General features: G+C 44.8%; 2 protein-coding genes across 3 annotated transcripts in view; one reads left to right on the top strand and one right to left on the bottom strand.

The window, feature by feature from the left end:
• ipo11 (importin 11) overlaps window positions 1–1,767 on the bottom strand; it is a 130,408-nt gene extending 128,641 nt beyond the window's left edge. Inside the window, exon 1 of one of the 2 annotated variants that reach the window (XM_018759315.2) lies at window positions 1,632–1,767. In XM_018759315.2, coding sequence (XP_018614831.1) covers window positions 1,632–1,762 — 131 coding nt within the window. In that variant the 5' untranslated portion in view covers window positions 1,763–1,767. Of the gene's footprint in view, window positions 1–1,519; window positions 1,606–1,631 lie in introns of those variants that run through there. The other variant, XM_018759316.2, reaches the window with a different exon arrangement.
• Window positions 1,768–4,621: 2,854 nt separating this feature from the next.
• hsd17b3 (hydroxysteroid (17-beta) dehydrogenase 3) lies at window positions 4,622–15,223 on the top strand. Its single transcript, XM_018758941.2, has 11 exons — window positions 4,622–4,900; window positions 9,469–9,515; window positions 10,243–10,318; window positions 10,408–10,515; window positions 10,602–10,669; window positions 11,431–11,475; window positions 12,563–12,597; window positions 12,935–13,016; window positions 13,260–13,325; window positions 13,554–13,703; window positions 14,240–15,223. Exons 1-11 carry the CDS (start codon window positions 4,750–4,752, stop codon window positions 14,354–14,356), a joined length of 945 nt encoding a protein of 314 aa, XP_018614457.1. The 5' UTR covers window positions 4,622–4,749; the 3' UTR covers window positions 14,357–15,223.
• The last annotated feature ends 745 nt before the right edge of the window (window positions 15,224–15,968 follow it).

Raw genomic sequence — 15,968 nt, forward strand, 5'->3', positions numbered from 1 at the left:
ACCTTTACATACCTCCATCCATGTAACATTTCAAGTGGGGTGCAAACAGACCTTCAACTGAAGGAATGAACTCCACCATACCAGAGTTTTTGTTTTTTTTTTTTTTTTTTTAAAAAACATTTAAGAAATCAATGATGCTACGCTTTCACTGTAGGTTAGATAGGAATATTTTTCAACTGTAGGAAATTTCATCTTGCAGTCAATCTCAATTTAGCGAAGTCCAAAAAAACTCGACACTGTGTTGGACAAAACCATCCCTGTGTTGATGAAACACTGTTTTAGGAATGACTCACAGTGCAACATCAGCCCAACACACACACACACCATTTACTGGAATCCAGTGTTGTCGAGACCACTCAGCCCAAGTCATGACAAACCACGTCAACCCTTGGCGGAGACCCCTATACAGATGTTTGTTAGTTCTATGACCCAGTTGTTTGGCAGCCACTTCCGTTCAAAGTGTCTTCTGTACCGGATGGCCTGCTGCACTCACCTTGACATCAGAGGTCCATAGATTTCTCCAGGGTACAACACTAGGCTCTGTGCAGGAACCTGAAGTCATAAATGTTGGAAAAAGCTGCTCACCAGCAGAAGTGTTTGTCAGCAGCCAGACCAGACCAGAATGTGTAGATGACAGAGCTTGCAGATTGATCATCTGCGCTATTAAAGCACATCCAACTAATCAAAGTACAGCAAGACAGAGCTGTCTAGTGTGAGGTATACCACACCTCACCGCCGTTGTCTTCATGTCGTACCATCAATGTAAGGGTACCGTCAGCTCTCTGAGGCACAGACACAGCAGCGCCAGGGACAGCTGGTACCGTAGCGGTCAGGGTTTCTGCCTTTGGACCCAAAGGTTGCAGGTTGCAGGTTCGATCCCCACCTCTGGCTGCAGTACCCTTGAGCAAGGTACTTACTCTAATTGCTCCAGTAAAGTTACCCAGCTGTATAAATGCCTAAATAACTGTAGGTGGTTAACCTTGCAAGTCGCTTGGAGAAAAGTGTCAGCTAATGAATAAATCATGTAAAAATGTAACGTAAATGTCACCTGGCTCAGGGGTAAGACCTAACAGCTCAGAAAACAGAGTAGATGATGGCATTGATTGGTTGGAGAGAGAGAGAGAGAGAGAGAGAGAGAGAGAGCCACCACCTGGATTTGAACCAACATCACCGGCGGGTCAGCATAAGCCCAATCACCATCATCATCATTATTATTATAATCGTCGCAGTGCTGCACTGGTGCAGGGGGTTGGTGACCAGGCAGACAGTGTCTCTGGGTGAAAATTTCCAGTTTCTTCTACTACTACTAGTAGTAGTACTACTAGGCAACGTCGTCCGGCCACAAACACAAGAAGAAAACAAGAAGAAACACTCGGGACTGTAGAATTGAACTTCATCATGTTTAACTACAATGTGAATGTCCCCAAACGTGTGTGTGCGCACAGTCCTGTACAGCAGGAACACACACACACACACAGCAACCGACAAAACACACCGGCCTACACACACTCACACTCACTCTGTCTCAGGCCCAGATCCACTGCACTGCGGAGCTGGAACCCCGCTCACAGCGCGAGGCGAGCGGAGCGGGACTCTGAGGCGGCCGCCGTACCCGTTCCAACATTACTGACCTGCTGTGAAAAGACTGTAGTGCGGAATGTGAGAACTGCGCTGGCGTCAGCTTCGAGCAGAAACGCACACGCGTTGTTAGGATGGCGCCATACACAAGCAGTGCGGCGCCCGGCGATGACGCATCGAACATGTGCCGCGGCGCGCAAACATGGCGAAACACACCAACCGCAGCTGTGCGCAACGATGACGAAATTGCTGCGCACAATGATGACGTGTGAAACACCTGACGCGAGTCGCGCAGGGTCACGCGCTGGTGCCGCTTCTGTTGCTCACACACCTTAAGTGCGCTGAGTCGGGTATTAGAAAATACATTATTACTAGTAATAGTTCCAGGCATTATATCTTACTTTTAATCAACACACAATGTCATTACAAAATAATTGTTTGATTTTTCATTATTTGCTTGCTTGTTTGTTTTGTAGCTTATTCTCTGTGTACCCCCGGCATCGCTTCGTCCTCGCTGCCTATATAGTTTTTAACTGTGTTAATGGTGAAGATGTGCTTTATAAAAAATGTTATGTTCGTTTCGTTGGTGAGAACTATTTGCAGTGTATTTATTGGTGAACGAACCTAAATCGGCAAATTAAAATATGTAGCGTGTGAGTGTCAATGAGTGACCCAGTGTAAGTAGTGTATCTAGCAGTGTGGGCTAATAACACTACATAGAGTTCACTGGAAATCACTGGGAAAAGCGTCTGCTAAATAAATAAATTTAAATGTAAAAAAAAAATAAAATACAATTATACGCATACGTATTTTGTTACGTGTTGTAATACCCTGCGGGACCTTTTGTTACTTGATTGTTAAATGGGTTTTCTGTTGCGTTCATGTGTTATATTCCGTTATTTCCTCTTTGCTCGGTTGTTCACTCTTACAGCGTTTGAGAGAATACGTGTGACGTAAGAAGTATCAGAGTGCGCATGCGGAGAGCTGGACAGAGAGGCTGCGAAAGTGGGAAGCGTGCGCTCGCTCTGTTATATTTGTTCTAAAAAGTGTTATGGTCGTTGGTTGCGGACGCGACCGCACTCCGTCCTATTGATCAGAACCTTAATAAAGCCCAGCCCTTTTAGAACTACCCCTAGTGTGGTTCCGTTCTCATTCGGGTCATTACAGTATGAATGAGTTCGTTCATGCTGAACGTCCCCGGACCAATTAGACTGGCTCATTAAACGTTTCCATTTCCGTCCAGCAGAGGGCGCCAAATTACAGATGGCGAGTTTCTTACTGAGGCTTAACGGAGCGGTGCGCTGTCGGAATAGCTCAGTTATTCATGGCGAATTCATTTCTGTTCGTGGGCGGATGGGGTTATAAGTTTATAGGGAACTGTACAGGTTTACCACAAGCACCATATCACTTTTCCACAGATCACACAGCAGTGGATGTTTTTTTCAATCTGCTGATGAGGAAAATCGGTAGACTACAGTTTAAAACACATTTTTTTTTTTTTTTTTGGCTGGATTAAAATTGTTCAGAAAATTCACACTGACTTTTCCTTATGTGAACCAGTTCCTTGCAGCTCTTTGCCATTTTGTCTGTCAGAAGCCCAGAAGGGTCCTTGGCCTTTCCTTTCTCTCACATTCTGAGGCCTGTAGTTAGCACGTACCGTAAATGTCAACGTTTGGAATGTTCTTACGCCCCAGAAGAGGACATAACTCGCTCCCTCGCTGAAAATAATATCGACAAATTATCGGAGTGGCTTCTCAAGTGGGGACTCCGAGTGTGCAGAGTAAAGTGCTGTGGCGCACAGCACCGTGGGTCTGGATGGGGCGAAGAAGAACACACAGACAGCGTCTATCTCAGACGTTTTGTTGAACACCGGTGCACAAGAAAATGACGCTCTCAGTCTGAGGACCCTGTTTCCTGTAGGACCTGCACTTCTCATCATCCTTCCCAGACTCCTTAGCACTCCCAGACTCTCTTTTAATATACTGGCAAACATGGTCACCCCATCATTTTCCCCAGAAGTGCCCCCCAGCGGTTGCACACTTACATTTCACATTTTCCCATAATGCAACTATTTACAATAAATGTATTCCGCACTCATGGTAAGGTGTGGTGGCACAGCAGGTTTGGCCGGGTCCTGCTGTCTGGCGGGTCTGGAGTTCGAGTCCTGCTTGGGGTGCCTTGCAATGGACTGGCGTCCCGTCCTGGGTGTGTCCCCTCCAGCCTTGCGCCCTGTGTTGCTGGGTTAGGCTCTGGTTCGCCGCAAACCCCCTCAGGACAAGCGGTTTCAGTCAATGTGTGCGTGCATGCATTCCTTGCTGGAACACCAGTAACAAAGGGTAGTTACAGTATAGCAAGTTTGTTCTTGCTGTCTGTTGATAGTGAAATGCACAAAAATGATTCGAAGTAGCTCGATTGCACAGCAAACCTTATTTTTTAAGGTCGAGGTGAAAAACACGAAAAGGTGTTTGCTTTTTTTGAGGCTGCAAAAAAATACATAATCTTACTCTGAATGTCGTCTGGAAGGGGTGTGGTGGCGCAGCGGGTTTGACCTGCTCTCTGGCGGGTCTGGGGTTCGAGTCCTCCTTGGGGTACCTTGCGATGGACTGGTGTCCCATCCTGGGTGCGTCCCCTCCCCTTCAGCCCTGCGCTCTGTGTTGCCGGGTTGGGCTCCCCCCAACCCCACTTGGGACAAGTGGTTTCGGCCTCTGTGTGTGTGAATGTTCTATGAAACTGGACCACCATGGGTATATTATTTGCATGATTGTTTCATATGTCTGCGTCTGAGCGTCTAGCGAAGGATACTTGTAAGGACACGGCCCTCAAAGTTGACATAACTACAAATATTTCTCTGTCTCTGTGCTGATAGCGCAAGATAAATATGTGGCATGTATTCCGTTTCTCAATCTGAAATGAGAAAAGGGAATCGAACAAAGTGCAAGCGGTGAACATGTCGTGTGGAGCTGGGTGTTGACAGTAATGCCTCGCTTGCAGGGAGGAGTCGTGCCGGAGAGGGTTCGAAGGGACACGTCCCCCGCCGCCCGGCGCAAGAATGCCGGTGTGGCGGTTTGCGCCTCCGCAGAGCTCAGGAGGAGCCACAGGTGGCAGGGAGCAGAAAATAAAAACAAGCCGCCTGCAGGACGGCAGCGGGGAGGAACTCGGGTGTGAGCTGCCATGGCGTTTGCGGAGTTGCTCTTCGTGTCTGTCGGGGCAGCGGTCGTCTTGTTTTATGGGTCTAAACTCCTGAGCCTGGTGAAGATGGCTTTCGCCAGGATGTGGTCCCCACTACCTAACTCTTTCTTCACCTCCTTGGGTCAGTGGGCGGGTAAGTTGTCCAAGGTGCGTTTTATAGTTATTTACACCACTGCATATTCAAAAGGGATGCAATGTACATATCAGTTACAAAAATTATGTGCTTATGTTTTTAAAAAGACAAATAAATGAGGTTTCCACTATTAATTATTGCATTAGAGACTACAGAAATTTTTGGTAGGTATATAGGGCAATAATGGCAGTAGAATTAAACATTCCAGGGAAACTGATGTGCATGGTATTCATACTTGTTTCGACAGTGCCTTCTCCTTTTTGTTCTTTTTTACGTTTATTCGTTTAGCTGATGCTTTTCTCCAAAGCAACTTACCATGTTAATCTACCTACAGTTTTTTACCCATTTTTACAGCTGGGTAATTTTACCGGAGCAATTTTGGGTAAGTACCTTGCTCAAGGGTACTGCAGCCGGAGGTGCAGTTCAGACCTGCAACCTTTGAGTCCGAAGGCAGTAACTGTAACCACCCCACTACGAGCTGTCCCTAAAGAATAAATATCAAGAGCAAACTTCAAGCTGATTTCTCAAGAGCAAATATGAAGTTGCTGTAAAAAAGTCACAGTCACCTTCAATTTAGACCATTCTGACACAATTATGCTACAGCTAGTCTGCAGATGAAATTATAATTCTCGCACAAGACTCATGTACATAAACACAGTTCAAAATCCTTTTGAGAATCTGTTTTTGGCAGGTACAGGGGTTACACAACAGAGAACAATTTCAGTGTCACTTGTTACTTTTGGACCGTTTGTGTTTATTCTTTTGTTTTTTTTTACAATGCTAAATACACTATACTAAACTATCTAGCCATTTACCCACACTCTGGACAATTTTGAGTCAAAAGTTTACCTGAAACACATGTCTTTGGACTGTGGGAGAAAACCAGAGCACTATACTCACCTTTTTTTTCTATATGTGAGTTTAGATTAAGCAGGTAGTATAGTGCTCAGCAGTGACGTTGCCTTAATCGCTCCTGTTAAAATACTCAGCTGTACAGACTGGTCGAACTGCAAGCCATTCTGGAGTTAAACATCAGCTAAGCATAAAAATAAAAACAACAACACATTAACCTTGTGGCATCCGGCTCATCCGATCTACTGGCGCCTACAAGCTGGTCAACAACGTTCCAGACATGATTCAAGACCCAGCGGCTGTAGACTGTACCATTTTGTATGCTCACAGAGACCTTGGAGTACGAGATGAGAAAGAGATTCTTATTCCATTTCGCCAAGTGACCGAGCTCAGCAGGGCTGTGAAAACCCAACATGCGTCCTTGTCGGTGAAGGAAACGTGCGAATATACTGGAGAGCAAACTCCCATTTGTCATATTTACACCTATCCATCATTAAGATGTTTTGACTTGCTGGTAATAAAGCTTACACAAGTTTATTTCTCTATTTCTAGAAACCCAGCTCTCAACCTGTCCGTCGTTACCCTAACCAATCCTAGCGTCCGCAGCCCCATGATAAGCTTCCCTGCTGCAGCCATTACGCTGTACCACGCTAAACTCAGTCCCAGCAGGGTGAAAGTCCATCTCCAGCTCTGCTGGCATTGACAGATCATGGCACAAAACTTGGAAAATGGAAAAACCAACATGGCAGTATGGTTGAAATTAAGTGAGCTAAGTAGCTAGCGGTGAGATAAAAGTCAGGGTCCCATACCCACCTAATGTGCATGTCTGGTCAAATTGTTCCTGAGCACTTGAGATTTTCCGGAATGGTCTCTGCAGCAGGTCCTCCAAACCAAACTTTCCTCAAACTTCCAGTCAAGGGATGGGGTGCAGACAGGGAGTGCTGGTTTTGGTTCTTAATTAGCTTAAAACAGGGAAATTTTCCATGATATTTGGTCTTTGCAGAAACAGATGTGAACTTTACACCACAACTTCAAAAAGAGAAATGTTTTTCTATACTAACATTTTAAATGAGAACAACAAAATCTTTCTGGACTGCTACAGTGCCAAAATTTGTGCCAAAGCCAAACTTTTTTTTTTTTCCCCATTTGCTAGGAAAACCAGACATGAACCTTGCAAAAATATAGTGCCTGACAAATTTGATTCATATTATCACAAGTAAAGCTTAAAACTAAAGAATTACAGTAGATGCAGTCTAGCAATAAAAACGTCTTTGGGGGATAGAGCTGAAGCGATCGAGTTTGAAAAGACACAAATTGAGCACTAACAGGCAAAGCGGTCGATTTCTCTGTATGGTTCGGTGCGCTCTTCATCCGGGGAGACCCGAACAAGATGCTTATTTGTCCTTGAAAGTACGAGATAACTCTTGTTATTCAGTGTCACACTTAATGTGTGTGTGTATCTTTTTTCAACGGACCGCTACAAACCAGGATGTTTAAAAAACACTGCTCAAGGTAAAGAAGACCAGTGTTTAATTCCATCCCCGCTACTGCTCAAATTTAAGCATAAATCATAGTGCGGAACAACAAAATAGTATAAAATAGGCGGGAAAAAAAAAGAAAATCCAGCATCATGTATTTGCTTTACGGTCTGGAGAGCTTTCACCCTGTTAGTGTTGTTCCAGTCTGCTCCGTCACTCCTAAACTGGAAATACATGTTCGCTTTTGAATTTCCCTTCAGGAACGTCTCAGAGCTGAGAAATAAAGATGTACACATCCACATCAGGGTGGCCCATGGTCTCAGTAATAGCCCCACCCTGCAGTAAACATGCACAGGTGTGGGAGGCGACAGCAAACCGTTACGTTCACGGCTCATTAATATCGATTTTTTTATTTCCAGATGTGGCTCTGCTGTTTTTGGGATGATTGCAGAAAAAATAAGATTTTGAAATGAGGGCAGTCTAACAGGTTCGCAACGTCTTTTTTTTTTTTTTTCTGTTAAAAATGAGAGCCGAATTCTATAAGCAAGTGTACTGGGCACCGATTACGGTAAAATTCTCATCCGTTCAGCATTTCAGAGGTGGAAACGATTAAGCAAGATCTCCACGGCTGCTTTGAAAGGCTGGAACTTGTTGGTTGGTATTTATTGAAATACCAAAAAAAAAAGGGGGCAGCTGGCAGCACAGCGGTAAGAGCTGCTGCCTTTGGACCCAAAGGTTGCAGATTTGAAACCCACCTCCGGCTGTAGTATCTTTGAGGTACTTACCCTGATTGCTCCAGTTAAATTGCCCAGCAGCGTAAATGATTGTTAGTAGTTTAACATTGTAAGCTATGCAACAAATATATTTAGTTTTAATCATTTGCAAAACCTCAAGACAATAAATAATTTTGCTTTTAAATATTTCCTCTTGACCACATGACTTTGCAGTACCTACACTGACTTCATTTGTGATCCAGCAGTATCAGAAGATATTTGAAGTATCTGGATAATTCCACAAAACATCCTAAGTGTCCTTGTTCAAATGTCTACTTGAATAAACGGCTGGAAAGTTAAAAATGGCACTACGCAGTTTTTAAGATGCCGAGTCAAAGTATTAGCTTAGAGGCTGGAGTACACAGAGTAAAGCACTGAATACCCCAGGAAAGGACAGAGTTCCAGATCTTCGATGTGAAAGAAATGCTATGGGCTGGACCCGGCCTGGGAGGATGCTGGAACGGAGCCCAGCCAAAGTCCTCTGCCTCTCTGCCTGTCTGCCATTGTCCTTGCTGCTCCTTTATCAAAAAGCTGCGCGCAGACGGAGCCTGTGGGAACACCGCATTAAAACAAATGATACTCCGTCCAAAGCCACACAAACAAGGCACAGTCCGCAGAATCGCATCGTGCCCCAGAGGGAATGTTGCCGGGACATCCCTGCAGGATCTTCGGTGTTCTGCTGCACAGCAAGAGATTCTCTTGTTCTGCACCCCAACCCTTTACATTTCATTCACATGTTGTGAGAAAATACACAGATGCTCCTCGACTTACGATGGTTCAACTGACGATTTTCCGACTTTACGACGTTGAGCTGGCGATTGACATTCAGTAGAAACCGTACTTTGAATTTTGAATTTTCCTGGGAAAGGTGAAATGCGGTGCGATATTCTCTCGTGATGCTGGGTAGCGGCAGCGATCCGCATCTCCCGGTCTGTCACGCGGTTGTGTTTTGCGCATCCATAACGTCACAGAAACGCCCATCTGTGTCTCCTGCTACTGGTGGGAAGAAGAAGAGGAGGGCAATTACCCTTGAGGAGAAACTCAAGATAATCGCCTGGTATGAAGGCAGCAAGACCCTAATGGTCATTGCACGAATGCTAGGCTATGATGTTCGGTAGGGTTAGGTGTATTAAATGCATTTTCGACTTACGATATTTTCGACTTACGATGGGTTTTGCGGAACGTAATCCAGTCGTAACTTGGGGACCACCAGTATCGCTGTGGTTCATATGTTGGACATTGGGTGTACACTGGATATATGATATTGTATATCTGTGCTGTAATATACACTGAAGATCAGCAGTAATTCACAATGCATGGAGGATTCTTCACTGTGCCCTACTATTTTAGTTGTTTCGTTGAATTACTGAACAAATACCAAAGTAGGTAATCACTGTGTATTTACATGGATTTTGTCATGCAGCGTTCGGACTGAATCCACGAGCGGTATTTTTCTTCGTTGCAGTGATATCTGGGGGATCTGATGGCATCGGGAAAGCATATGCAGTTGAGGTAATCGTCACAGCACTGTCACAGCAGGGGATGTGATCCAAGCCTGGGCCCTTTGGGGATAAAGTGGCTGCTCTTACCACTACAGTACCTTCTGTCCTATGTTAAATTTTGAACCAGAGTTCGGTTCCTGCAGAAAGCTACAGTGATCGCACAGGATACTGAGAAGTTCTAAAAAGGAAAAATTTCTTCGAATCATCCCCATTGTTCCATTTCAATGGCTTGGTTACAACCATAATTTCTACATTGGGTCATGGTCCCCTCAATGGTCATTGCTCTTTGAGATGAACCTTTGTGGGCCTGTAACTGAGCAAACACTGGAAGCCAAAACCCAAAGCAGCACATTGGTTGAGAGCCTCAGTGCAACAGGAGGCCCGTGTCCGATGGCCATTGACGGAAGAACATTCCCTTGGATTCACAGATGAATTCCACACACACACACACACACACACACATTTTCAGAACAGCTTGTCCCATACGGGGTCACGGGGAACCAGAGCCTACCCGGCAACACAGAGCGTAAGGCTGGAGGGGGAGGGGACACACCCAGGACGGGACGCCAGTCCGTCGCAAGGCACCCGAAGCGGGACTCGAACCCCAGACCCACCGGAGCGCAGGACCGTGGTCCAACCCACTGCGCCACCGCACCCCCCTGTAGATGAATTCCAATCTCAGTTATTTATTTCATGCAGCAAGACCAACATCTGTTACTCTCATATGTGTCGTGCAGCTGGCAAAGCATGGAATGGACATAGTACTCATGAGCAGAACTCTGTGGAAGCTGGAAAAAGCCGCGCAGGAAATAGGTGAGGGGACTCACAGCTTCAGCAGCTTTCGCGCTGACGTTCTGCTGTCATGGAGATCTGCGCTATGACTTTCAACATGTTTTCTGCAGGGGCTCTGACTGGGCAACGGGTGAAAATCATCACAGCCGACTTCACTAAGGATGACATTTATGAGCACATAATGGAGAGCCTGAGGGGCTTAGAAGTTGGTGTTCTAGGTACGTCATTCTGACTTTTGGGTGTACGCTGACCTGCGCATAATAATTGCCCTGCTTAATTGAACCCATCCATTCTGCTCCCGCAGTGAACAATGTGGGGATGCTCCCTAGTGCAAAAGCTTGCCTGTTCCTTGAGCAAGAAGACTTGGCCCAGGTAAGAACGACCCGCTCGGAAGCGTCCACATAGCAGGCGGTCTGGTGGGCACACCCCATGCCGTTCCCACGGACAGGTGGCAGGAATGGGGCATCCAGGGAGGAGACTACGTGAGATCAGAGCAAATTCCCCCTGTGAAAAAAGGAGAGATTTGAATAAGTCTCTGAGTTTGCCAGACAAACTTAATTGTTCAATATTTCTGAACAAAATACACACACACACACACACACACACCTTCAGAACTGCTCGTCCCAGACGGGGTCACGGGGAACTGGAGCCTACCCAGTAACACAGGGCGAAAGGCCGGAGGGGGAGGGGACACACCCAGGACGGGACGCCCCCCCTGAACAAAATACTGCAATGAAAAACGAAAGTTATAGGAATTCCATTTCTGATTTTATAAAACTTGCCAGTTCTACTGGGGAGTATTTCGCAGATAGGTTTTTACTGTGAGGGGGGCATGGTGGCACAGTGGGTTTGGCTGGGTCCTGCTCTCTGGTGGGTGTGGGGTTCAAGTCCTGCTTAGGGTGCCTTGTGACAGACTGGCATCCTGTCCCGGGTGTTGCCAAGTTAGGCTCTGGCTCCCCGTGACCCCGTATGGGACAAGCGGTTTCAGACTCTGTGTGTGTGTGTTCTTACTGTTTAGCAGTTACAGTATATTTACAGTAATTGGCAAATATCTCTTTATTAACAGAACAGAGAAAGATGTGCTGCCATGAGTTTTTGATTGCCTGAGTAATTTTTTTTATTTATTGTTCCAGAAAATCACAGATTTGATCAACTGTAATGTAAAGAGTTTAACAGAGGTGAGTTCTGATGACTATGAACAGACAACTGGAGCAACATTTCTCTGTTTTTTCCCCTCAAAGTCTTTTTCTTTTGTGACTGCGTTTAAATGGACCCTGGTGTTTTACTAGAGCATTTGAGAGTAAACACCCTACTCATTGGTATTACAGCAGTTGAGTTGATTAGATAGGTGGGTGGATGGATGGATGGATGGATGGATGGATGGATGGATGGATGGATAGTCAATCAGTTAGTCAGTCAGTCCAGCCCAACTTCCACAATTGTGCCAGGCCAGCCTTCCCAGCAAGAATCATGGTATCAGGCCAAGGGAACTCTTGAGTGTGTTTGCCTTCACTGACATTAAGCCCTGAATCCTAAATAAGGCACAGCTGTCAAAGATTGCGGTGGAGGTATACCTCAAGTTGCCTGAATAAAATCATAGATGTGTTAGTTTGTTAAACAGAATACAGGATAAGGACAGTGCTGCACTATGTGCCTTCAAGGACTTACCTAAAAAACACCTGGGCGATGGGCAGAACAGGACAGTCCTTGAGCGCCATTTCAAATAAATGTCATTTCCCTCCTCCTATATAATCTGAAAATTAAATTTTGAGGTTGCAGCTGCAAAAGCTATTTATTACTCATGATACATACCTCAGAGTGCCAAGCCCTGTTCTAGCAGGACTGGACGTTTAGGTTCGCTCCAGGGAAATTTATTGCACGGCTGGCTTTCGTATATTTCCCTAGCGCCAGCTGTGGCATGGCTTGCCACACCGAGTGAAACTTGTGAGCATCCCGGACCTGGATAGTAATCCCACCGAACTGTTCAATGTTCAAAAACCTGTTGCTGACAATGCAGAACTAGTCACTTCTCCTTAACTGGTCATTTCCCTGTTACAGTTGTTATTCCACCAGGACTGGTAGGTCACCCTATTAATAAACTGTAACATTCTCTAGAGTCTGCAAAAATTCCAGATTTATAGAGTCATGGTTCATAAAGTGGAAGGCCCAAAATCCAAAGACATACGCCATATGAGAATGTAAAAGATTTCTTTTATTATTAAATTATGACCTTTTTAACTCAAACACCTTCATTTTACTTCACAGATGTGCAGGGTAGTCTTACCAGGGATGGAAAAAAGGTAAAAGCTCAGACAGCATCATGCAGCTGAACCAAAGGCCTTTTGATGTCATATTTATTTCCATGCAAAATATTATCACTTTTCAGTTTACAGCAGTACCACTTTAAACACCCAGCTAAAATTTACATTGGCTACTTCTTGGTAATAGTGGCTCAAATAGCAGTACAAACAGTGTTTTGTTAGTTGTGTGTCTTTTTGAAGCTTTTTGTCAGTTTTTTTTTTTCTGAATATATTTTGGTATTTTTTTTTAAATTGTAAGTTTGGAGAAAAACATTTGTGAAATGGGTAAATGTAAATGAATAAGACAAGTAAACTAAATTATGTGTTCCTCTCAAAGGAAGAGAGGATTAATTCTCAACATTTCATCTGGTGTGGCTTATGTTCCTTGGCCGATGTACTCTATATACGGAGCGTCAAAGGTCAGTGCGTTCAGCTTTTATTACCACACGTCCAGGCTAAAAAGCTTAGCAATGCATCCAGTGTCTTCCATGAACACTTTCCCATTTAGACTGTTTTAAACTCTCCCTAGGCTTTCCGTGATTTTGTTTTTCTGGTTTTGAATAAGTCAAGACATGGTTGCGTATCGTTATGTTTTAGAGGAAACACACAGTTAATGTGCTTTTAAAATGTTTACATTACTCACCGGTTCATTTAACGCCCAGGTTTTCGCAGAGAGATTTTCTCGTGGTCTCCAAGCTGAGTACAAAGCAAAAGGAATCATAATCCAGGTAATTGAGCTCCGCTTATTATTTATACAGTATTCTTAACTGGAAACTAAAGCATCTTAAAATTTTACCCATTTATGCAGCTGTGTATTTTACTGCTGCTGTTTAAGGTGTATCACCTTGCATAAGAGTACCATACAAGTGCCAGTCTAGAGACTGGAACCAGCAACCTTGAGGTTTCACATCCCTGTCCTTATCCAGCATACTTCCTTGCTTTGTACACATTTGCAGACGGTGACCCCCTTTGGAGTCTCCACGGCAATGAGTGGTTACCAAGAGCCCAACTTAGTCACATTTACGGCAGAGGAGTTTGTGAGGACGTCTCTGAATTACGTGATGACAGGAGACCACACGTATGGCAGCATCTCTCACTGGATCCTGGTAAAGGACACACAGTTGGTCAATAGATCCTTCCTATGTGTGGTCAGTTCCAGGGCTTCATGTTCAGTGTGCTGATCTTGCTTGCCTGTTGACCTGGCATTGTTCACGTATCTTTTCTATATGTAGAACACAGTCCGAAAACAAAACAAATCAGATACCAAAGATTTAAAACTGGTCAATTGGTATGATTTGTTGGTAAACGATATAAGACAACCTTGCCAAACAATTATTTTTTCCAGTTTTTTGGCATAAGGAAAAGTAGCAGTAACATACTGGAGTTCCAAAGGTTACTGCTGATCAGCACCATTACTTAACCTGAAGCTTCCAGACAATATCTTGCTGTGTTGCTGGTTAGATAAAAAGGAAGAGAGTAATTAATTATTAAGCTGAAAAAATATGGTTTATTTTTACCAAACATCATAGTATAATTTTAGTGCATGAAGTGCAGTAGTCCTAGAATTTTGATAGAGATTGTGGTGATTACAAATACTAGGGTGGTGGGGAAATGACCAGTCTCACAGCTGCTCTTCCCACAGGGTTCTATCATTGGAAACATCCCAAAGAAAATCTTCCATAGTGATGTCATGCAAGAAAAAATGGAGGCTTATATTAACAGAAGAGTCAGAACTCAGGCTCATAAAAATGACATTTAAAACAACAGCATTTGAGAAGTTTCATAAAGGTTTGCTGCTCTGGATGGTTGAATAATAGGTACAATTTCTCAGTCGATTCAGCCTTGTCAGTATATGCGGTGGAATATTATCGCTATGATGCAGAAAAATGTTTTACGAATTTTAAAACTTACTGGCCATTTTAGACTGGTTTTGAACTGATTTGCTATATTTTAATTTTTTTGATGGTTAGGTGTAGAAAAGCGATCACAAGTCCAATCAATGTTGGCTTTTTTAATCATGAACTCAGGGAAAACAGAATCCATGCAGTTAATTACATAATTGTGTTGCGGAAGCAAAGCAGAGGATTTCCTGGTAGGAGCTTCCTTTCAAATAAAAGTTTAATGTGAAAAGGAAATATTTCTGTAGATCAGTGCAGGTAACTTATGAGGCAGTGCTGTACGCGGTTGGGATAATTCCCACAATGATTGTGACCGAGAGCGCGTTGACCTTGGAGGTGAACTCCTCGGCCGAGGCTGACAAGATGTTATATAAATATTTGTTTAAAGTTCGGTCACATCGAGCAGCCTTCTGCACCTGACCAGCCGGTTCAGCACGGAGCCCTTGGGAAACACAGAGCAAAAACAAAACCTCATCGTGAGGGTTCAGAGAGCCAGTGGGCCATGGGAATAAAAATTTCCTCAGGTTGCTCTAAAGGATAGGGGGCACAGGGTTGTTCCTTTGGGCCTTTTGCCTCCCTCCTAGGTTCCTGCCATACAGCACATTTGCAGACAGCCAACCTACACACACACACAACTTTCCCCTCAACCTGTCTAGATCTTTCCTGCTGAACCACTTGTCCCACATTTACATACGTTTATATTTATTCGTTTAGCTGACACATTCCTCCAAAGCAACTTACAACATTAAGGTACAGCTGGGAAATTTTTGCAGGAGCAATTTTAGGGTAAATACTTCGCTCAAGGGTACCACGGCTGAAAGTGGGAATCAAACCCGAGACCTTTGGGTCCCAAGGCAGCAGCTCAAACCACTACGGTACCAGCTGTCCCTGTGTCCCATGTAGCAGGTGTTGCCAGATTTGAGTGAGATTCTGCGATTTCGATGCGAGTATGCGATTGACGGAAGGTCACACGTCCTGAATCTCAAGCCGACCAGGAGCCCGCATCCCCAGGTCACGGAGAATTCGGCCGAAAGACTCGAGAGACACGGCGCAACCGCTCATCCCCCGGCCTTTCCTCCGCAGCAAAACAAGGGCGTTCTCTGAGGCGTCCATGCCGTTGTGCTGAAGGACAAAATTAACGCTCAACACGAAATGAGAAAACGCTACCGGCCCGCAACGCAAAGTTCTTCAATGCTGAATGTCACATTTTCCTGATGTGCAGCTTCTTGACGTGAAATCAATTCACCAGTGTCAACGAAGTGCTGCGCAAATAAGCCAAGGAGGCCAAAGAATGAGGGCACGTAACCCCAAACGTACGGCCACATAAGGAGGAAATTGTAAAAGCTCAGCTGCCAGTTGACGAAGTACGAAATGGAGACGTTACACACCATCTAGCGACAAGCGCCAAACGGAACCCGGGGCTCCAGCGGTACCTCCCACCGCGGCGCGTGCCGTTTGCGCGGGAACACTCTT

This window comes from Scleropages formosus, chromosome 17 (genome assembly GCF_900964775.1).
Source record: "Scleropages formosus chromosome 17, fSclFor1.1, whole genome shotgun sequence".
In the NCBI taxonomy this organism is placed as follows: domain Eukaryota; kingdom Metazoa; phylum Chordata; class Actinopteri; order Osteoglossiformes; family Osteoglossidae; genus Scleropages; species Scleropages formosus.

Bases quoted from the DNA above. Each gene is read 5' to 3' on its own strand.
- hsd17b3 (XM_018758941.2), top strand. From the start codon at position 4,750: ATGGCGTTTGCGGAGTTGCTCTTCGTGTCTGTCGGGGCAGCGGTCGTC. The intron at 9,516-10,242 runs GTAATCGTCACA...TGTGTCGTGCAG, and splicing joins GGAAAGCATATGCAGTTGAG to CTGGCAAAGCATGGAATGGA. The intron at 10,516-10,601 runs GTACGTCATTCT...CTGCTCCCGCAG, and splicing joins CTTAGAAGTTGGTGTTCTAG to TGAACAATGTGGGGATGCTC.